Here is a 22,348-nt window from a genome sequence, read left to right on the forward strand (position 1 = left end):
CCTTCTAGACATACCGCAGTACATGGTACTTGAGTTTAATAGTGCCAAGCTGATTCAGCAGTTTATTGTTAACCAAAAACAGTACTTTAACCCCCAGATCTGGGGTAGAGGAATAGAGCAGCTCACTTCCCTCCAATCAACACTCACTGACTGACCCTGGTTCCTTCCCCTAGGCATAGGGATCATCCTGTGCTTTTTCCAGGTTTGAAGACCTGTTCCAGCAGGTCCCTGGTCCACTGGCCTGTCACAAAGAGCCTGCCTGGGGGTGATATTTGAGGAAGATCTTCTTGGCTAGGTCCACAGTGTCCCCCTGGGGTTGACTGGGATACCTCCTCTTGTTGATAACGAAGGCCTGCTCCAGAGGGAAAACATCCTTCTCAAACTTGCGCTGCTGGAAGGGGACGCCGCTGGCGAGGCTGTGAGCCAGAGTCTCCATGAAGAGGCCCCAGCGTGGCTGGTAGTAATCGGCTACCAGTCCTGCCAGCTGCTTGTTGGCGTAGTCCAGAATGTTACCCTCAGGCCCCCACAGGGTCAGCTGGTAGCGGCTGTTCTGTTCATAAAACTGGGCCTCAGCTTCACTCACAGCCACGGCCCGGGCCTGATCCAACCAGCTGCCCAGCAAGAAGCGGCTGTCGCTTGCCAGCAGCTCATCTAAGGCAGGTAGGAGCATATGGGCCAGACGGCCTCCAGCCCTGAGCAAGAGGTCCAGCTCCTTATTCAGGTAGGCGGTCCTTGCCTCCTCATAGCACAAACTGACCAGCTCCTGCACTGCTTGGCGGGTGACATCCAGCAGGTCATAGCGGAAGGCTGGGCTGGCGGTCAGGTTTGGGGCAGCTGTTAACAGCAGCCGCCAAGCCTCAAACACGTCTGATCGGTTGTACCAGACAGTGGTACTCATCTGTAGCGAGGGCCGCTTGACCAGCGGGCTCCGATTGTGCCCACTGCAGGTCTCCCCAGAACAGTTGTAGACACTCCTGAGGAGGAGTCTCCAGGCTGCCTCTGCATCCGGTTGGGAGATCCCATATCGGCGGCTGGCAAAGCTGCTCACCCAGGCCACCAAATCCGGCACAGGGTCCTTGCGCCAACCCAGCTCAGCCATGAGAGCATAGACCACTTCATTCTGGCCGATGCCCTCAGGGACTATGCCGGTGCCGACCATGGTGGAGTTGGGGAAGAGGCGAGCTGCCCTGGGGCCTTGGTTCACAGCCTCCAGGGTTCCAAACAGGCCATGGTTACCCCCAAAGTTGTGCAGCATGCACCAGATGAAGGGCTGGCCGTGGAAGGAGGCTGTGTGGATGTAAACAGGCTGGCTCTCAGCAAACAGGTCCAGGACCAAGAGACGACCACGGGGCACAGCCTCCAGCACGGCCTTGATCTGAGCAGGACCCCAGAATTGAGGCTGGTGCTGGAAAAGCCAGCCTTGGAGCAGCCACACAGCATCAGGATCCACTGCAGTGGGGGGAGGAGGGGAGACAAAGAGGAGAGATGAGGAGAGGAGAAGGGGCTGATGCTGACCCTATTCTGCCCATGAGGAAACAGGCGATTATCACAGGTCCCATCATCCCCCGTGATCGACTGATCTACCTGCTACTCTGCTATCTCTGGGACCCTTCTCCCCATCCTGCCTCCTCCAGGACAGTACTTACTTAGCTTCTTGGACATCAGAGCTATTCAGAAAGCTTAAGACATGGATGCCTGGACCCTGAAATTCTGGACCTGCTCCATCAGGAGACCCAGGGGTTGGGCCTGAGAAGCCTCATATCTGGCAGTATTTGGGTTTAGATAAAGCATTTGAGTGTGTTTCCCAAGGGTTCATGATTAAAAGATTCAAATTTCATCTCTAATCTCCATTGTGAGATAAAAAGGTGGAGACTCAGGTCTACGAGATGGCCCTGCCAGGAAAGGGTCTTAGTGTTAACCCTGACATCCAGCACTTCCATCCACGAGCCCACGTGATGGAAGGAAAGAACAGACTCTTACAAGCTGTCCTGTGAACTCCACATGTGCACCTGGGGTGGCATCCATTCACACATACATAAATAGATGTAACTTTTTTTTTTTTTTTTTTTTTTTTTTTTTTTTTTTTTTTACAAGGCTGGGCATCCCGCTCCATGACACTAGAGGGGAAGGAACGAACCCCAGGTCATATGTCACTGGCCACTGTCAGCCAGACCTCAGCCCCCGGAGCGGGAAAGTGAGAGACGGCATATGTGCACTAAGGATGGCTGAGCTGGAATGTGTGGTGTCCCCAGGGCCCGGGTCCTCCTCCCACCCATCCCCTCGCCCTGATGCCCAAGGGGTTTCCTAGCCACCATACCCGCAATCATGGCCTCATAGACAGCCGCAGTGGCTGCGGTGAGGTAGGAGGGGTCCGAGGAGGGAGGCTGCATCTCGTTGAAAGTGTCAGCCCCATAGATATGATCTGTGCCAAACTCTTTGGTCAGCTCCCGTAGGAAGAGGCTCCCGATGAGGGGGAATATGGGGTCTCCAGGAGCCAGAAGGAAGGAGCAGGAGAAGGAGCAATTGAAATGTCCCCAGCTGCCCAACTGGGTGACATTGACTTGTGGGAACACCCTGTGGAGGAAAAAAAGGATCAGGGTTGGTGGAGGCTGACGCAGTGTTTGACTTGGCCTGATACCCCTCATCGGCCTCACATCTGTGGCTTTCCGGACTGTGTCTGGGTTTCTCACACCTCCAAGCCTTTACACGTGCTTTGTCCCTTGCCTGGTATCATTTCCTCCACCTCTAAGGCTTACCTACCTGCTTCTTCCTCACTGTCCCTAAGAGCCATCTGTCTCAAAAGCTCTGCTATCTTCCTCTGCCAATGATCTCTCCTTAGGGACAGAGCCATGGACACCTTCGTCACTACATCCCCAGGACCCAGCACAGGACTGGGTCTGACATGTGTAGGCACCTGGGAAAATGTTCACTGAATGAAAAGAACAAGGTTCCCACCACTTGGTGAGCAAGATGGCGGGGGAGCCAGGCAGCCAAGAGTGTCACACTGTGACAGGAGTGTGTGCCAGGTGTTCCCGGGCATGCTGAGGGTCCCTGGAGGTGCTGGCAAGGCTTGACAAAGAAGGCGTCTCAGCTGGACCTTGAAGGTCCGTCGAGCCACAGCAGAGAAGACAGAGGACCAACACCCTCCCTAGGCCACTGGAAAGAGCAGCTACTTACTCACTGACATTCTGTGCCTGGCAATATGCGTGCAGGCTGGCAGGACAGCAGGGAGGGAACTATTTATTAAATAATAAAATTACACACACACACACACACACACACACACACACACACACACACACACACTAAATTTAAGTTAGCGACTGAAGAGATAGCTCAGCAGTTAGGAGCACTGGCTGCTCTTGCAGAGGACCCAGGTTTGAGTCCCAGCACCCACAGGTAGTTCACAACCATCCGTCACTCTAGCCTCAGGGAACCCCATGCCCTTTTTCCTTCTCCACCAGCACCAGGCACGCATGTGGTACACAGACATCCATACAGGCAAAACACCCACACACATAAAATCAATGAAAACCTTTTTAAATCTGGTGAGTTTTCTAAGTGTGATGCTAACAATTTGGGAGTACTTTGAGATTCATTTATTTTTATTTTACGTGTGTGAGTGTTTGTCTGCATTTATGTACCTGTACTATGTGCATGCAGCTCCTGAAAGGTCATCAGCTCCCCAGGAACAAGAGGAACAGGAGTTACAGATGTCTGTGAACTACCCTGTGGGCACTGAGAACCGAACCATGGTCTGTGAACTACCCTGTGGGCACTGAGAACCGAACCATGGTCCTCTGCAAGGGCAGCAGGTGCTCTTAACTGAGCCACCTCTGCAGCGGGGCCCGCCTCCGGGTGTACAAATTTACACACATAAAGCCTGTGTTTCTCTACGTAGTTCAGGCTGGCCTGGAACTGGTGGTGTCCCAGTCTCGATCTCCTGAACACAGAGATTGGAAGAGTGTCCCCATCACACCCAGCGATGATTCCATTTCACAAGCAAGGAAACTGATTCACGGAGACGTCAAATAATCTGTCCAGGCAGTGGCTGACCACAGAACCAGGAGTCAAGTGACACCAGCCTCCCAAGCTTCAGTGTTGACATCATGCTTTTCAGGGCAAACCTTTCCCCTGTGAGTTGAGTAGGGAGGGCCTCACCTGGTGATGGCCTTGGGGACATGTCCTGCGAAGGCAGGCAGCACTGGGATCATGCCAAAGGAGCGCATCCGGTCCAGGATCCGATGCTGGGAGGGGCAGAGGTCAATATGACAGGTCCTCTTGGAGGGGGGGGGGCTTGCTTACGCAGGGAGGGAGGGAGGGTTCCTATGGACCAGTTAGGAGCCCGAGGCTAGCTAAGCACCACCGTCCCTGGATCTGAGACCACCCAGCGCCCATTCTGCCTTTCCCCTCCCCACGCTTTACCTGCAGGTAGAGTTGTTTGAGGTGCCAGGGGCGGGAGAGGGGGCCACCCCAGGTGTGCAGGTTACCCATGCGTTCCCAGGCCAGGAAGGCAGGACCGGTGAAGTACTCATCAATCTCCGGCTGGGTCAGGCCCAAGGCCAGGTATACCTGCAGAAGAACAGAGCCCCACACCTCTAAACACAGGACTCTCCATCCATCACTCCACGTCACAAGCACTCATCCATTACTTCTCTGGGCTGGGTACACTCGCTACTAAGCTAGAATTGGAACCCAGCTTACAGGGAGCTCCCAGGCCAGGAGGACACAGACCTGTTGAGTAGGAGAAGGCACTCAGTGTCACCTTTGTGGGATGGGTGAAGATAGGGGACCCAAAGGAGCTTTCTTTGTGATCCAGGGAGAGTCACTGTGTGGGTTATTTTTGTTTGTTTCTTTTATTATTATTATTATTATTATTTAATTTTTTTAAAGATTTATTTATTATGTATACAGCATGTATGCCTGCAGGCCAGAAGAGGGCACCAGATCTCATTATAGATGGTTGTGAGCCACCATGTGGTTGCTGGGAATTGAACTCAGGACCTCTGGAAGAGCAGTCAGTGCTCTTAACCTCTGAGCCATCTCTTCAGCCCCCTATTATTATTATTATTATTATTAGTTGTTGTTGTTGTTGTTGTTGTCAACTTTACTTAAGCTAGGGGTCATCTGAGAAAAGGAAACTTCAACTGAGAAAATACCCCCCATCAGATTGGCCTGTAGGCAATCCTGTGGGGCATTTTCTTGACTGATGATTGATATGGAAGGGCCTAGCCCACTGTGGGCAGCGCCATTCCCAGGCAGGTGGTTCTAGGTGTGCAAGAAGGCAAACTGAGGAAATCAGGAGCTTGTCAATATAAGCAGTGTTCCTCTGCAGCCTCTGCCTCCATGGTTCCTGCCCTGCCTGAGCTCTGCCTTGGTTTCCCTCCATGATGGTCTGTGACTGGGATGTGTGAGCCGAATGGACTATTTCCTTCCAAGTTGCTTTAGATCATGGGGTTTTATTATAGTAACAGAAGGAAAACTAAGAGGTCTTGGAGCAAGGTTGGCCAAAGGGGGAAGGGACTTGGTCAAGACTAATGATCACTATGTAGCAGAAGATGACCTTGTCTTTCTTCTGTTTTTTTGTTTGTGTGTGTGTGTGTGTGTGTGTGTGTGTGTGTGTGTGTGTGTGTGTAGCCCTCGCTGTCCTGGAACTCGCTCTGTAGACCAGGCTGGTCTCGAATTCACAGAGATCCATCTGCCTCTGTCTCCCCAATACTAGGACTAAGGGTGTGCACCACCACCACCACCACCCTAACCTGGAACTTCTAATCCTCCTACCTCTATCTGAGTACTGGGATTACTGAGTACAGGCATGTACCGCCATTTCCAGTGGTTACAGTAGGTTGCTGGATTCTCATCTACAGGAAGCACCCAGACGGATTGTCCCACCCGGGGAAGCGTCAGTCCCCAGGCCAGTGAGTGTGTGAGCTGGGGAGGAGAGCGTGAGGGGCCAGGTTGGCACAAACCCGCTGCCAGATGGCCTCCTGGCCATTCCAAGCCAGTGCCAGGTTGATGCCATTCAGTGCCATCCAGTCAATCTCTTGCTCCCAACGGGCCCAGTCCCACCACACGAAGGAGTAGCTGTGCGTGCACACATTCTGGTAGTAGCGATACCTGCAGGTGGGGGGACAGTATTGGGGACATATGGGATGCTTCACTCACCCATTACCCTGGAACACCTCAGAGGCGGCCTGGCTCTGGAATACTACCCCAGAGCGCGCGCGCGCACACACACACACACACACACACACACACACACACACACACACGGGACAGTGGGCAAAGGTTTCAAAGTGGCCCCTCTACTGGTCATTCCATTTTCACCCCAGGTAAAGCCAACACATAGTGCTGGAATGTCCCTCAGGGCTCCATAATCGAATAGCTATTGTGAATACATAACTTCATTTTCATCCAACATGTCCAGAGCCCCTACTGTGCGTCGTGGGGGGGGGGGTTCCTAGGGTGTCGGTGCAAAATTGGTCTCTGTTCTGAAGAGGGTTCCTAGTCCTGCAGTTTGATGGGGCGGGGGGGCGGGGCAGGGGACCGGACACACATCATGCCCATACAGTGTGACAAATGCTAGAATAAAGGCCCGGGGCTTCGGGAAGGGTCACTCCACGGCATCTTCAGAGAGGCCAAAGGAGGAGCATGGAATGCATGGATCACGAGAACGCTTCGAAATTCTACCATCACGCTCAGAGTCTCAATCAGCAGCACGGCGGGCGTCATGATTTGCAGCCGGGGCTCTGAGAAGCTAAAGTGACTTTGCTTAAGAACACACATCTAGTTAGTGGGGGAGCTAAGATCTGAAGGCACAGCGGTGGGACCCCAGAGCCAGCACTTCCTCCTCGGGCTTCCAGGTGTCGGTAGCTGCGGCTGTCCCCACCCCAGCGTGGTGAGCCTCACCCACAGTGGGTGCCCCTGGGCTACAGGCGGCTGCCCCAGCCACTTAGGACCTCGAGCGTTAATACCTGTTGGGCGTGGCCTCGGTCAGCTCTTCGGCCAGGGCGGGCAGCGGCCGCGGCAGGTGCAGCTGAGAGCCGGACCAGGCCACCTGGCAGCCGCAGAAGTCGCGCAGGTAGCGGTGCAGCCCCGCGGCGGCCGCCACCCCGTGGAGCCGCGCACACGCACCGGTTTCCCGCCGCCGCCGCTCAGGCTGTAGGTGTCCAGACCTGACTCGGCTGCCAGCGCGCGCTCTACCGACACCGAGAAATCGGCGCCGGCCCGGGTCCCAGCAGCCGGGCCACCAGCTCCCGTACGGCCTCCGCCTCCCGAGCCTCGTCGCCCACCGAGCCCCCGGCCAGGAGTAGGAACCCCAGAGCCACCGCCAGCACCGCGGCTTCCATGAGGCCAACCTTGCGGAGGACCGCTCACAACCAACGCTAGCTCAGGGCCAGGGGCGGTGCTGCCCGCATCCAATCGGCTGCGGACTTGGGGCCACGTGGCCTGAAGGATGGGGCTCCAGCTACCCGGCTGGAAACTTGGTTTCCGGACCCAGACCCTCTGGGTCTGCTGACCACGCGCGTGCCTGGAGGACGCGTGACCCCATCAAACATCCACGGCCATATGGGACGCTGCGCATGCTCAAGCCCTTTTGGGGAGCAGCCCGCTTTCTTCTGCGAGTCGCCTTTCATCCAGCCAGCCACTCTTTTCGGTGATGAGAATTGAAACCAGCCAAGGACTCCACCACTAAGCTCTACCTTCAACCCCTCATCTAATAACTATGTACTTGGATTTTCTTTCGTATCAGCCACTGCCTCTGCTACTGCTGGACGGGTGAAGGATGGCCTCAGCTGTCCTTTGTGGCCAGAGACCTGGAAACCAAATCAGGATTTCCCTGGGTGAGGAGATAGGTCCGTGGGTAAAGCACTTGCACCTGAGGACCTGCGTGCGAATCTGCAGGACCCACATAAAGCTGGCCCGGTAGGGGGAGTCTGCAGTCCCAGTGTTAGGAGATATGAGAGGAAGAGACAGCTGACTTGGTGTACAAAGGGACGCACCAGGAAGACACCCCGTCTCAAGGTAGAAGGTGACACCCGAGATTGTCCTCTGCTGACACAAAAACACACCTCTCACCTCAAAAGGACGGAGATAGTTTATTCTGGAGCCAAATATGAGTGACCATGGTCTGGGAACAGGTTTAGGTCACCCCAAATGTCCATGTTCCAGTGTGGAAATGATTTGATGAAGTTTTCACAGTAACAGAGCAAAGAAAGACACTTTTCAGATACATTGCTGGAGACGGCAGAGATGGGTTACAGTGAATCTGAGGCCTCTGTTACAGGCTTCTGATGACGGTCTTGGCTTCTGGGATGATGGAAGCTGCTGGTCTGCTAAGTTAATGCATTCCAAAGGAAAAGTAGTGTTCTGTACATTCCAAAAGCCTTACCTCATTGTCAGAAAGCTGTTAGGTCTTGGACAGAGGAGGGTAGGTAACAATGCCTGTGGAGAAGGCTGAAGATGACCCAAGGTAATTTGGTTCTGGACCCGCAACATTTCAGATTCTTCAGAGCCTTGAAGTTCTGGTCAGCCACTCAGCACACGGAAGGGTCAGGAGAAACTGCTTTCCCAGAGCTCTGGTTCAACCCTCTGGCCATCATGTGTGTGTCAGACACCTACACTCCCACACATACATGAGCGGGCATGCACCATGCACACAGAAAGAAAAGAGTTTCTATCGGGGACTATGGGGGTCCAGCCCCTCGATAGTCCCCTCCCAGGGTCCGGGAAGAATCTACAACCAGCTGATAATTAATCTTTGATGAAAAGAAATGAATCTATGTACACGAAACTCCTTAGTCCATATACTTTATTATTCTGTGACAGCTATAAGCTTATATTCTGCTCTCATATTTAGGTCATCTTTAGCCTGATTTTTTTCTACACTTGTCTGCGATCCCCTCTAGGTTCTGTCTTAATTCCTTCATCTAGTTCTGCCCCTTCTAGGTTCTCATCCACTTTGTTCCTTCCCATATCATCTCCCCTCCCGTCTCCTCTCTCCTCTTCTCGTTCTACTTCATCTTGTTCTTCCCCATCTGGCTCTTTCTCATCTTCCATCTCATCCCTCTAGTACTCTCCTGTAGCCCTTCAATCTACTTCTTCCCCATCTCAGTTTTTTCCTCTCAAGTTCTTACCCATCTTGTTCTTCCATTCTCTTTTCTCTTCTCCTCTTGTGCCCTGGAAGTCCCGGTATATAAAAGGGAGGGTCTGAGCTAAATTGTGTAAAGCTATTAACGTCCACCTCTCCTAGGCGGTGTCCCCTTGTGGAATTTACCGTAAGTCAGGAGACTTACGCGGGCTGTTACCATTGTTAGTCCACCTGGGACTAACGATGGGCGCCCACCTGGGTGGTGTTTCCTGTAGTCCTTGAAAGTGGCCAAGGGAGATAGATAATCTGATTCCAGAGAAAGCCTTTCCTGAGGCTGTTCTCCAAATACCTGGAATGTGTATGTCCACAGAGTGATCAGTCTACACTGTTAGTCCTTCTTAGGGGAAAGTCAATTGGAAAAACTATGAAGGCACACATGATTTTCATAACAGAAGACAGCTGATATATAACAAGCCAAGTAACACCAAAAACTCCTTGGGATTTGGCTTCCTCTGGAGGAATTCCCTGATTCCTCCAGGTAGTAACTTTGCCATAACCAGCTGAGTTCTTATGATATATTCCTGCAGCCCGCAGCAAGTTTCTCCCAGGGCTGTAAGGCTATGAAGAACAATGAGGTCTCCAAAGGGGCACTGACATTTTATCTGAAACCCAAGGATGAATAGGCATTTACAAGGAGGAAAGAAAGAGCCTTCCAGGCAGAGAGATGCAGAGATAGATGGGATCGGGGAGGGTGATTTTAGCTTGGGGGATTTGAGGAAGTAAAATGTGACCACATGAGCTCAGCTTAGCTAGCAGAAGGGTCAGGAAGAGCTTTCCAGCGGACCCTCAAAGAACTCTGGGAACAGAATCAGAACTGTCACTTTATCCAACAGGCCTGGGAAGTGAGGGGGTGACTTGGGTAAGATCCAGCAGCAGCAGGAACAGCTGGAGGAGAATGGAAACTTGGTTCCCAGAGCTCGGTATGGGCCCCAAAAGATGTTCCAAGCCTTGCAAATGCTCAAGCTGCCAGCCTCAGAGGGCAGGGCGAGGGTGACTGGCGCTGGGTGGAGGCAGAGGGCCGTGGGATCCTGAGAAAGACTTGATTTTCTAAGAGGATTCTGGAGCCAGGTGTGGTGGCCCATGCCTGGGATCCCTTCTGGGAGGCTGAGGAAGGAAGACCTAGGGTTCAAGACCTGGGTGAGTTTCGGACCAGCCCTGCTGGGGTGGGGGTGGGGTTTAGAGAGACAGTACTGTTCCTGGCTCTCCAAGTTGTTCCTGGGTGGGAGAGGCGCCTGCTTCTTCTCAGTTCCCTTTATCTGGAGATTCTCATCCTTTCCGAGGAAGCAGCCCAATCTAAAACTGGAAAGGAAAGATTTGCTCCTGGGACCTCACCCTACCCTGTCCTCGAGTAACATGCTGTATGTGGAGGCCAGAGGTCCTGTCTTCCTCTCACCCTCCACCTTCTTTTTTGAGACAGGGTCTCTCCCTAAACCCGGAGCTTTCCAATTCAGCTAGGCTGACTAGCAGAGAGCCCTAAGACTCTGCCTGTCTCCCCCGGCTCCCCTTCCAAGTGCTGGTGTTAGAGATGAGAACATGGCTTTTACGTGTGTCATCTCATCCAAATTACACAAAAGACGTCGTGGTGGGTGGTTTTAATGGCAACTTGCCACAAATTAGGATTAGAGAGTGACAAGTCAGTCGGTTCCTCCTCCAGGTGCCTGCCTTGAGTTCCTGCCTCAGCTTCTCACAATGGTGGACTGTACCCTGTGAGGTAAAACAAAGCCTTTCCACGCCAAGTGCTTTTTTCCCCCAAGACAGGATTTCTTTGTGTAGCCTTCACTGTCCTCGAACTCGCTCTGTAGACCAGGCTAGCCTGGAACTCACAGAGATCCGTCTGCTTCTGCCTCCCAAATGCTGGGATTAAAGGTGTGCGCCATCATACCTGGCTTCATTTTCTCATTAATAAAACTATTTGCTGTGTGTTGGAGGCAGAGGCAGGTGGATCTCTGAGTTTGAGGCCAGCCTGGTCTACAGAGTGAGTTCCAGGACAGCCAGGGAGGGCTACATAGAGAAACCCTGTCTCGAAAGACCAACAAAACAAAACAGAAACCAAAAAACCAAAAACAAACAAACAAAAAACGTTTGAGCTGGTGTTAGGAGCAGAACTTCAAAACCGTTTTGTTGAACTCAGAAACCGTGTTATGTGCCTTGGAACACTGAGAAACATTAGGCCTCAGAAGCAAGCTCTAGGCAGGCCGGCACCTCAGACACCAACCTAGCCAGGGATAGGCCTTGATATGCTAATGATGATGTTGATGAGCAGGTGACCCCTGAATAAACGGAGCACATTCAAAAGACACATCTTGGGGGCTGGAGAGATGGCTCAGAGGTTAAGGGCACTGACTGCTCTTCCAGAGGAGCTGAGTTCAATTCCCAGCAACCACATGGTGGCTCACAACCATCTGTAATGAGATCTGGCACCCTCTTCTGTATACATAATAAATAAGTATAAAAAAAAAAAAAAAAAAAAAAGACACATCTTGTGTGGATGTCCTAAGTGCAGAGTGAACGCCCTGTAGCCCCCAGGCCGAGCTCACCACAGCTGAGCATGGCAGCACCTGCCTTTAATCCCAGAATTTGGGAGACAGAGACAAAGCAGGTCTTTGTGAGTTCAAGAACGACATGGTCTCAAAGCTAGCCAGGGCTACATATCAAGACCCTATCGCAAGCAAACAAGCCTTACCTGTATGCCCTTAGTCTTGAAGGAGGACAAGATGGGTTCGTTACTCAAGGGGAAGTTAGCAGGCTGCAAAAGCAGCTGACCCAAAGTACTGACGTCAGCACAGCTGGGGATGCCAGGCTTCCAGCCTGCTTTGGCCCCAAGTGCTTCTTAGAAAAACCAGTTTTAAAGGACTATTTCAGCAGCGTGGGGACATCATCTAGGGGGTTGGCTGACCAATGAACTCCCTGCTCGTCACAATATTTCTGCACTGTTGAAGGTTGGAGACAGGAGGATCACTGGGGCTGGCTGGCTGCCCGCTTAGCTCTAGGTTCAGGGAGAGGTCTCGAAGAAAGAAAGCACAGAGTTCGAGACACCAATGTCTTCTGGCCTGCGCCCACATAGATGGGTGGTCGCACATGTATACACATACATACAGTACACACGTTCACACACTTGCATAGAAAAATAAATTAGAGTGCTATCATAAACATCCTGATTATTCTAAAGCACTCAGTGGTTCTCAACCTTCCTAACGCTGCGACCCTTTAATACAGTTCCTCAGGCTGTGGTGACCCCCAGCCATTAAATTGTCTCATTGCTACTTCAAAAGTGTAATTTTGCTAGTGTTATGAATCTTAATGGAAATATCTAATATGCAGGGTATCTGATAAGTGACCCCTATGATGGAGTCATTTGACCGCAGAGGGGTCTTGACCCATAGGTTGAGAGCCGGGCAGTGGTGGCGGAGAACATGGTTCTAAGGAGACGTTTGTGTCCCTCCCTCTGTCTAGCAGACGTCTGAGACTACGCACCTGGAGAAATTTGAACTTTCCCAAGGATCTCATGCCGGGAGCTGCAAAGGCTGAGGCCCTCTGGGCAGACAGGAAGATTTAAAATCTGTTAGGAGTCAGGACAGACTGACCCTGAGGTCACAGCAGAACAGACTGACCCTGTGGTCACTGCAGGACAGATTGACCCTGAGGACAGTTTGTTATGGAGACGCTGGCTAGGGCTGGGCTGATCTCCCTCCCAATCTGACCAAACTAGAGCAAATCCACTTCCCTTTGTCAACTTCCTTCCTTCCTTCCTTCCTTCCTTCCTTCCTTCCTTCCTTCCTTCCTTCCTTCCTTCCTCCCTCCCTCCCTCCCTCCCTGCCTCTCTCTCTCTCTCTCTCTCTCTCTCTCTCTCTCTCTCTCTCTCTGCCTGCCTCTGCCTCCTGAGTGCTGGGATCAAAGGTGTGTGCCACCCTGCCTGGCTCAATTTGTTTTCTAATTTCTACTTGTTTTGAGACAAACTCTCATTCTATAGGCCAAGTTGGCCTTGAAGTCAAGGCAATCTGTAGCTAGAGTTTTCCTGCCTTGCCCACAGTCAGGACAAATCTCTATCACCTGCCAGTCCCACAGCTGCTCAGACCCAACCAAGTAAACACAGAGACTTATATTGCATACAAACTGTATGGCTGTGGCAGGCTTCTTGTTAACTGTTCTTATATCTTAAATTAATCCATTTCCATAAATCTATACCTTGCCACGAAGCTCGTGGCTTCGGCATCTTCACATGCTGCTTGTCATGGCGGCAGCTGGCAGTGACTCCTTCCGCCTTCCTGTTCTTTCTTTTCTCCCGCCTATACTTCCTGCCTAGCCACTGGCCAATCAGTGTTTTATTTATTGACCAATCAGAGCATTTGACATACAGACCATCCCACAGCAGCAATCCTTCTGTCTCAGTCTCCCAAGTTCCTGTGACTACAGGCATGCCTAATTTCTCTTTAAATACATGGAAATTGTGGTGGATTTATGGACCTGTGTACTGATAGCAGTTTGAGCTCAGGAGTTCAAGACCAGCCTGAACAACAGCAAAACCTCAAGAAAAAAAAGGGGGGTGGGGCAGGCAGGGAGGGTACAGGAATATGGCTCAGCAGGCCAAGGCACTTGCCACAAGTTCTGACAACTTGAACTCAGTCCCTGGGACCGACATGGTGGAAGAGGAGGAAGAAGAAGACTGATTCTTGACAGTTCTCCTCTGACCTGCACACACACCAGTTAGGACATGTGTGTAGCTGCACCAGAGTGGGCGCTGGCGATGGGGGCGTGTTGTGTTTTGTTTTTCGAGACAGGGTTTCTCTGTGTAGCTTTGGAGCCTGTCCTGGAACTCACTGTGTAGCCCAGTCTGGATTGGAACTTACAGAGATCCGCCTGTCCCTGCCTTCCCAGTGCTGGGATTAAAGGCGTGTGCTACCACTGCCCAGCAGGAGGCGTACTTGTAATTAATTAATTAGTTAACTAATTAACCGTGAGTGGGTGTTTTGCCTGCCTATGTGTCTATGTACCACATGCTTGCCTGGTACCTGCAAGGCCAGAAAAGGGCATCAGATCCTTTCTTTGGAACTTGAGTTACAGAGGCTTGTGAGCCACCATGAAGGTGCTGGCAACAGAACCCAGGTCCTCTGGAAGAGCAGCCAGTGCTCTCAAACACTGAGCACTGAACTATCTCTATCTCTTTTTCAGTCCTTTTTTTTTTTTTTTGAGACAAAGTCTCATCATGAAGCTCTAGATGGCCTGGAACTCATTGTGTACAGGCTGGCCTTGATTCACAGAGATCTGCTTTCCAAGTGCTGGGTTTAAAAGTATGAGCCACATAACTTGGCCTTCTTGTTGTTGTTGTTGTTATTATTATTATTATTAGTTTGGTTTGACAAGGTTTCTCTGTGTAGCCCTGGCTGTCCTGGAATTTACTCTGTAGACCAGGCTGGCCTTGAACTCAGAGATCTGCCTGCCTCTGACTCTCGAGTGCTGGGATTAACGGCATGCACCCCACTGCCTGCTCTTTCTTTTTTTTCTTTGGAGACAATCTCACTGATAGCCCTGGCTGGCCTGGAGCTTCTGTGCAGATAAGGTCGGTCTCAGATTTGTTGTAGTTCCCCTGCTGCTGTTCCTCGGTGCTGGTGCCCGGGCTGCCCCACCAGGGCTGGCATAGAACTCACTTTTATAACAGGGCCTTGAGTACATCTTGGTCCTTTTAGTGTGTGACAGGCTTTATTACTGTTTCACTCATGTGTGAAGCAGGCTGCTTGGGGGTCTCAGCTTGCTTTCTATCTCTGTTTTCTTTTGTTTCTGACCACCCTGGCCCTCTGTTTATGCACTCCAGAATAACCCAGGATTCTTTCTGCCCTGCTAACCTGCTTGCTTACCTGACAGGCCAGCTGCTACCCTAACCACTTGGTGTGAGGATAAGACTTTCCCTGTGTGGCCACCAGGGGGCAGCCTACACCCAGCACATGACTTGAAGGGTAGGTTGGGAGCGGCCTCTGCCGGTGGGTCATTGCTTGACCAGGGCAGAGGTTGAGACAGGGTTTCTCTGTGTAGTTTTGGTGCCTGTCGTGGATCTCGCTCTGTAGACCAGAGGGAAAGTGGCCGGTTCCACGTTATGAAGGCAGTGATGGAATTGTCCCCATTCCTGTGAAGCTTGAGCCTCCCGGCTGCGCGTGGCTGCCCTCTCTGATGAGGTTGGTTCTAGGACAAGGGTATTCCTAGGACAGGGGCACAGACTCTCAGCAGGTGTCTTGGCTTTTGGGAATAGTAGAAGCAGACACAATGGAGCCTGTTCCTCACCCATAACTTCCCACACATTCCAGCCCAGGGCCGGGGCAACTCATCTTCAGCTGGCTGGAGGAAACCTGAGGCTTCTGGATTCTGAGAATCTCAGCCTAGCTAAGGACCCCGGGCTCTTCTTTCTCCCCAGTTCCCATCCCAGACCACGGAGGCATTTCTTTCAGAAGTCTTAGTTCTCGCCCTCCTCCTACTTTATTCAGAATTATATACTGTGGTAGTTGGAGTGAGAAACGTTATCCATAGGCTTATGTATTTCACCACTCGGTTCCTGGTTAGCGCTTAGTGTCATTATTTAGGGATGTTACAGAACCTTCAGGGCAGCATTTCTCAACCTGTGGGTCATAACCCCAGGAAGGGGAACGACCCTTTCACAGGAGTCACCTAAGACTACTGAAAACACAGATATTTACATCATGAGTAGTAACAGTAGCAAAATCACAGTAATGAAGTAGCAATGGAAATATCTTTGTGGTTGGGGTCAGCACAGCGTGAGGAGCCGTATTAAAGGATCACAGTATGAGAAAGGCTGAGAATCAGTTTTAGGAGGTGGATGAAAGTTTAGTCTCAACTCGCCTCTAGTTCGTCCTCTTTGCTTTCTGATTGTGGTTAAAGATGTGATCTCTCGCCGGGCAGTGTTGACGCACGCCTTTGATCCCAGCACTCGGGAGGCAGAGCCAGGTGGGTTCGAGGCCAGCCTGGTCTACAGAGTGAGTTCCAGGACAGGATCCAAAGCTACACAGAGAAACCCTGTTTCAAAAAATTAAAAACAAACAAAAAACCCCAAAAAAGTGATCTCTCCACTTCCGCTCTGGCTGCCTCCTACCATTATGTAGGGGAAATAAATTCTTCTCTAAGTCGATTTTAGCCACAGTGTTTTTATCACAGCAACCGAAAAGCAGTGAATACATCCACCAACCAACAAACTTACCAGGTGTACAGATTAGCCAGGCATGGTGGGGCATGCCTATAAATCTAGGCCCCTGAGGGGCAGAGGGCATTGCAAGTTCAGAGCCAGGATGATCTACATAGTGAGTTCAGGGCCAACCAGGGATAAAAGCAAACTTGTGTCTCAAAAAAAAAAAAAAAAAAAAAAAAAAAAAAAAAAAAAAAAAAAAAGCCAAAAAGGGAGGCTAAAATGAGGTGGAGACACAGAGGAAGAGTCAGTCCAACACTGACCTCTGGCCTCGGTGTATACGCATGCTCATATGTGAACATGAACAACCCCTGCCCCCAGAGAAGGGGGTAGTGGGATTAAAGGATTAAAGCTGTGTGCCACCTGCCACCACTACCCAGCCCTGTTTTCGTTTTAAAAGAGCACATTGAAATTTTTTTTTTCCTTGGCGAGAGCTCTAAGATTTAAAAGGTTTTTTTTTTGGTTGGTTTTTCAAGACAGCCAAGACCACACAGGTTTTATTCTAAATTTTATTATTTTATTTTTTAAGATTTATTTATTTATTTATTTATTTATTTATTTATTTATTTATTTATTTATTTATACAGTGTTCTGCCTGCGTGTATGCCTGCAGGCCAGAAGAGGGCACCAGATCTCATTACAGATGGTTGTGAGCCATCATGTGGTTGCTGGGAATTGAACTCAGGACCTCTGGAAGAGCAGCCGGTGCTCTTAACCTCTGAGCCATCTCTCCAGCCCCTATTCTGAATTTTAAACTGTTTTTACTATCATTGCTGTGTGTGTATGATGGGGTGTGGGGATGGATGGTGGAGGTCAGAAGACAGCTTTGTGGGGTCCCCCTTCCCCTTTCACTTTACATGGGGTCTGAGGTCTAACTCGGGCCGTCAGGCTATGGTGGCAGCGCTCTGACCTGCTAAGCCATCTCGCCAGATTTTTAATTTTTTTGACAGTGTCTCCTGTAGCCCAGATTGGCTTCAAACTCACCGTGTAGCCAGAGGTGAGGATGGCCTTCACCTTCTGCTCCTTCTGGCTCCAAGTACCAGGACTACAGGCACGTGGGGCCCTACCCTTTTTCTTTTTCTTTCTTTTTTTTTTTAAGATTTATTTATTTATTTTGTATACAGCATGTATCCCTGCAGGCCAGAAGAGGGAGCCAGATCTCATTACAGATGGTTGTGAGCCACCATGTGGTTGCTGGGAATTGAACTCAGGACCTCTGGAAGAACAGCCAGTGCCCTTAACCACTGAGCCATCTCTCCATCCCCCCCTTTTTTCTTTTTTAAAGAAAGGGATGGAAAGCAAGCTTCCATCTTTACACACAGCTGGGCTTCTGTGTGGGGGGGTGTAGGCTGGAGCAGCAGTGGGCAGGACATTCTGTGACATGGTCCCCTTGGCCCCCACAGTCCGTGGAGAGAGCTGTCTCTAAGCCTTTGCCTGTCCCCGACCGTCTCAGGGCCCTTTACTCTACCCTTCAATGGCACAGCTCAGACTGACTGGGTATCTGGCTGTGACCTTTCTTCTCTCTCTGTCTCCAGACGCTTGGATTCCGACCTTCGATACACAAACGCTTACCAGGCGTTTGAAGGCCAACATCTGTATTTTTATCTTGTTACTCGCATGGGAGAATCACTGGCTCCCTTGAAGGCCACTGGAGTTTTATAGTGTTAACTCCTCCATTTACGTCTATAATCCACTTCTGATTCATTTTTCTGTGGTTAAGACGCGATCTAGCTATACAGCACGTGCTGGCTTCAAACTCAAGATCCCTCCATTCCAGGCTCTCGAGTGCTGGGCCATAGGCCCAGGCCCTGTGTTTGAGCTCATTTTTGTTATGGTCAGGGAGCAATCCAAATGCGTTCCTTTGCAGGTGGACATTCACTTGTCTTAGCACTAGTTAAAGAAAACAAAGGGGTTTATGTTGTGCTGTTTTGGAAGCTGGGCCTCATGTAGTTCAGGCTGGTCTTGAACTCCCAATCCTGCATCCACCCCCAGAGTACCAGGACTATAGGCATACAGTGCCGTGCCCAGTTCTCTCCTCATTTGTCTAAAACTCAGTGACTGTAAGTTCGGATTGAATCTGGATTCTCACTTCTGCTATTTTAATTAGGCCTCCCTTTTGAGCAGGTAACAGCAAGAGGTTAAGAGTTCATCAACCATGGTTCCCCAGGGGCCTTTTATTTGAAGAGCCATCTGGAGTAGGGGCGTACTGCTCCAGGGGTAGGTGCCCTGGTGTTTGGGAGAGAGGCGTTTAGGCTAGGGTGGGATAAGAAGATAGAATGGACAGGATGTCCCAGCCTCTCCCCACCCCTCAGGAGAAGCAGGTGTTACATTCCTGTGCCACAAACCCTGTGTGTGTGTGTGTGTGTGTGTGTGTGTGTGTGTGTGTGTGTGTGTGTGTAGGCAGAGAAAGAATGTGTATGTCTCAGCGAAGGGAGCGCCCTCCCCACCCCGCCATCCCCCTGCACAGTCTGCTGGGTCGTTGGCCCACAGCTTGCCTACTTCAGCACCTCATTCTCCAGCTGCCCTGAAGAGTCTGCCAAGCCTCTACTTACACCAAGGCCAAAGGCATTAGGGCTCAAAATAGCCAGGCCATGGAGCCCTGGAGCATGCCCAGGGAGAGAAGTGGGGGCAGACACCCAGCCCCCTTCCCGGGTCGGTCGGGCTCCACAGCGAAGGGAAGGGAGATAAAGGCTGGCGAGCTCGGCAAAGCTAACTTGGCTCCCTGGAGCGGGAAGGCGTCTGGGAAACTTGAGATAAGGCGCTAATTTCACAAACTGACTGCCCAGCCAGGGCCATGGCAACTGTGGCCTCGGATCAGGAAGAGAAGCAGAAATGCTGGCAGCGGGAAGAGGGTGTGGGTACCAGATGGGTGGGCTCCAGAGGGCTCAGCGAGGCTGACAGGGGCTGTGCAGAGCCAGGCAGCCTGGTGAGAGTCAAACACACTTTATTCAGCACAAGGATGTCTGAACAGAAGGTTTCGAGCAGGGTCTCTGACACAGAGCTCTGCTTCACGCCTCACTGTAAACAGAGCCAAGGTCGTCGTGTAAACTGGACACAAGGGAGAGGGGTTCAGGACAAGGTCACAGTGGGCCAGCCCTGCCTGGGCGAGTGTGTGAGCAGCTCTCAGGGGTGCCACGGTGGGGGTGGGAACGAGCCTTGCTGATTTAGTGTTACCTCCCAAAGAAGGCAGTGAGTGAACTGAGCGGGAGCAGCGGGGGCTGCTGGGTCGGTACATGATTAGAAGGGTCTGAGGTCCACAGGCAGGAGTACACAAGGTGGGTGACGAGGCCTGGCAGCCTGCACAGCGCTCACCACACCTGCCCCGGCAGCCTACCAGTCAGCCACCTCCAGTTAGCAACTGGGAAATGACACTGACCTTCCCTGCCCAGGACAGCACTCCTGAAACCTGGGGTCAGTGTGGGAGCTAGGGAGAGACTATCAGTGGGCAGATTAAGGCAGGCCTGCCGGCAGAACCAACCTTACTGACCACAGCCTCAGGACATCATGATCAGGACGGGGAAGGGCTCAGGGCTGCACCAGGAGAATGCCAATTTTAACCTCTGCCCTGGGATGTAGTGTGGGGCAAGGCCCATTCATGCAGACTGGAGAGAGGGTATCTGAGGTCGGGAAGGCCCGGATGTCATGTCAGCGCACATGACAGTTAGACCTTGCCCTTCCCGGGGATGCTATGCTGGACCAAGAGGGCGGGGAGAGGAGGCTGTTTAGGAGGGTGGTGCTGGTCATCCTGGGACCTTTGGGGTAACCAGGAGAAGCTACTCATCATGGCCCAGATGGGACCAGCTGAATTTTCCTATGAGTACCAACTGGAGGGGGATGGGCAGAGGATGACCAGACCATCTTCCTGACTGTCCCTCCTAACTGGAGTGGGGTACGTTCCATAAACCATATCTCCTTCTAGGAGGGAACCCATTTTGATCTTCCTCCAAGGCGTGACCAAGAACTACGGACTGAAGAGGAACCCCTTGCATCCTGAGGGCTCTGAGCCCCCAAAGTTGGCTCACCAGCAGGGTGTAGAGTAGGGCTGTCTGTCTGGAGGCCAGGAGGCCAAGGCTGGTGCCACGGGGCGTGGATGGGTATCAGGCACAGCAGCCATCCAACTCTCACTAGGAGGTCCAACTTTCTGTATAGCAGGAAGTCTGCACATTACACACAAGGCTTGGGACAGAGACCCAGGGAAACCAGCGCTACCTAAGTGACTCACAGCTGGGGCAGGCGAGGTGGGGGTGACACAAACGCCCTGGTATCCAGGAATCACAACCAACAGGCAAAAGGAACACAGACGATCACCGGAGAGGCAAGCAGGACAGCTGCTTCGGGCATGCGCCCTGCCAGGGATTCACTCATCGAACTTCCCCTCCCGGATATGCTCAAAGGAGAAAGGGAGGAACTTGAAACCGGCCCCGGCGTAGAATTTATTCTGGAATTCCACCCTGGAAAGAAGAGGAGTCGAGTCACCATTTCACAGCGGAACTAAGGTAGGCTGAGTGTGGTGGCACATACTCCGCCCCAGCCCCGGGAGACAAGGACCTATGGCCAGCCATGGTGAGACCCTGTCAAAAAATAAAATGGCTAAATGGCTCAGTGGTTAAGAAGAGCACTTGCTGTTCATGCAGAGGACCCGAGTTTGGGTCCCGCCACACACGACTGCTCACAGCTGCCTGTAACTCCAGCTTCTGGAGATCTGACACCCTCTTCTAGCCTCCAATCCGCCAGACACATAAATATTTAAAAAACCAAATAATAAGGAAATAAGAGGGTCCCACCATGTTGCCCAGGCTGGCCCTGGACTCCTGGGCTCTCGCTTCCATACTAGCTGGGACCACGGGAATGACACCCCGCCTGCACAGAGCCAACTCTTTCCAGATGTTTGCACCACCCTCCCTCCCGCCCTGCTCTCTCCTAGGTGAGCCTGAGAAAGCCCTGCTCTCCTGGGTGAGCCTGAGAAAGCCCCTTCTTGGCCCGCTGCTCTTAGTTAATTCATTTTAACTTAGGATGTGTGTGTATGACGTGTGTATGTGGGCAGGCATGTGCTGTGGCATGTGTGTGTGTGGGGGGTCAGGGGTCGACTCTGTGGGGATGGTTCTCTGGCCCCACCTCTTCCACCCTGTGCTGGGTAGTTTCATGTCTGCTTGACACAGGCTAGCGTCATCCGACAGATGAGACTCCACTGAGAAAATGCCTCCATAGTTTCGGGTTGTGGGCAAGCCTACGGGGCATTTTCTTAATGAAGGATGGGCGAGGGCCCAGTTCATGGTGGGTGGGGTCATCCCTGAGTTGGTGGTCCTGGGTTCTATAAGAAAGCAGGCTGAGCAAGCCATGGGGAGCAAGCCAGTAAGCAGCTCCCCTCCATGGCCTCTGCATCAGTTCCTGCCTCCAGGTTCCTGCCCTGCTTGAGTTCCTGTCCTGACTTCCTTCGATGGTGAACAGTGATGTGGAAGTGTGAGCCAAATAACCCTTTCCTCCCCGAGTTGCTTTGGTCATGGTGTTCATCACAGCAGTAGAAACCCTGACTAAGACACACCTTTGTGTGGGTCTGGGAATTGAACTCAGGCCACTGGACTTTTGAGGTAAGCACTGTTACCCACTGAGCCATCTCACTGACCTCTGTTTTTATTTATCTTTTAAATTAAAAATAACATTTAAAATGTATTAAATGTCAGAGGTCAACTTTGTGGCATCTCTTCCACCTTTCCGTGTGTTCCCCCGGGCCAAACTCAGGCTGGCAGGCTTGTGTGGCACCATCCCTACCCCGGGACCACCACGCCAGCTCCTCAGGGGCTGCCTTCAGAGGGCAGACCCATCCTCAGCAAGACCACAGCACAGGATGCCTGGAGAAGTCTGTCTGTCCTCACATCCCATTCTCACTTTGTCCTACTGAGTGTTTGTGCTGATGCTGTAACAGCAGAGACAGCAGAGGGTGGCAGCGGCCAGTTAACGAAGAGAAGTCCCCCAGCCCCTTCCTGGGAGAGGTTCACACAGCACCTCTAAGG

At 51.8% G+C, this 22,348-nt stretch overlaps 2 protein-coding genes across 8 annotated transcripts in view; both read right to left on the reverse strand.

Annotated features, from left to right (window-relative positions):
- Positions 1-29: 29 nt before the first annotated feature.
- On the reverse strand, positions 30-7,416 carry Naglu (N-acetyl-alpha-glucosaminidase). The gene is given in 8 exon segments (XM_028856853.2): positions 30-1,449; positions 2,318-2,574; positions 4,162-4,247; positions 4,426-4,572; positions 5,970-6,117; positions 6,975-7,110; positions 7,113-7,223; positions 7,226-7,416. Coding segments are annotated over 8 exon segments (2,214 nt in total). The 5' UTR covers positions 7,350-7,416; the 3' UTR covers positions 30-244.
- Positions 7,417-19,264: 11,848 nt separating this feature from the next.
- Atp6v0a1 (ATPase H+ transporting V0 subunit a1) overlaps positions 19,265-22,348 on the reverse strand; it is a 54,743-nt gene continuing 51,659 nt past the window's right edge. For all 7 annotated transcript variants that reach the window (XM_028856876.2, XM_028856875.2, XM_028856872.2 and 4 more), the window contains one exon: positions 19,265-20,788. In XM_028856876.2, coding sequence (XP_028712709.1) covers positions 20,695-20,788 — 94 coding nt within the window. In that variant the 3' untranslated portion in view covers positions 19,265-20,694. The remainder of the gene's footprint in view (positions 20,789-22,348) is intronic.

Source organism: Peromyscus leucopus, chromosome 8b (genome assembly GCF_004664715.2).
Source record: "Peromyscus leucopus breed LL Stock chromosome 8b, UCI_PerLeu_2.1, whole genome shotgun sequence".
NCBI classification, from domain to species: domain Eukaryota; kingdom Metazoa; phylum Chordata; class Mammalia; order Rodentia; family Cricetidae; genus Peromyscus; species Peromyscus leucopus.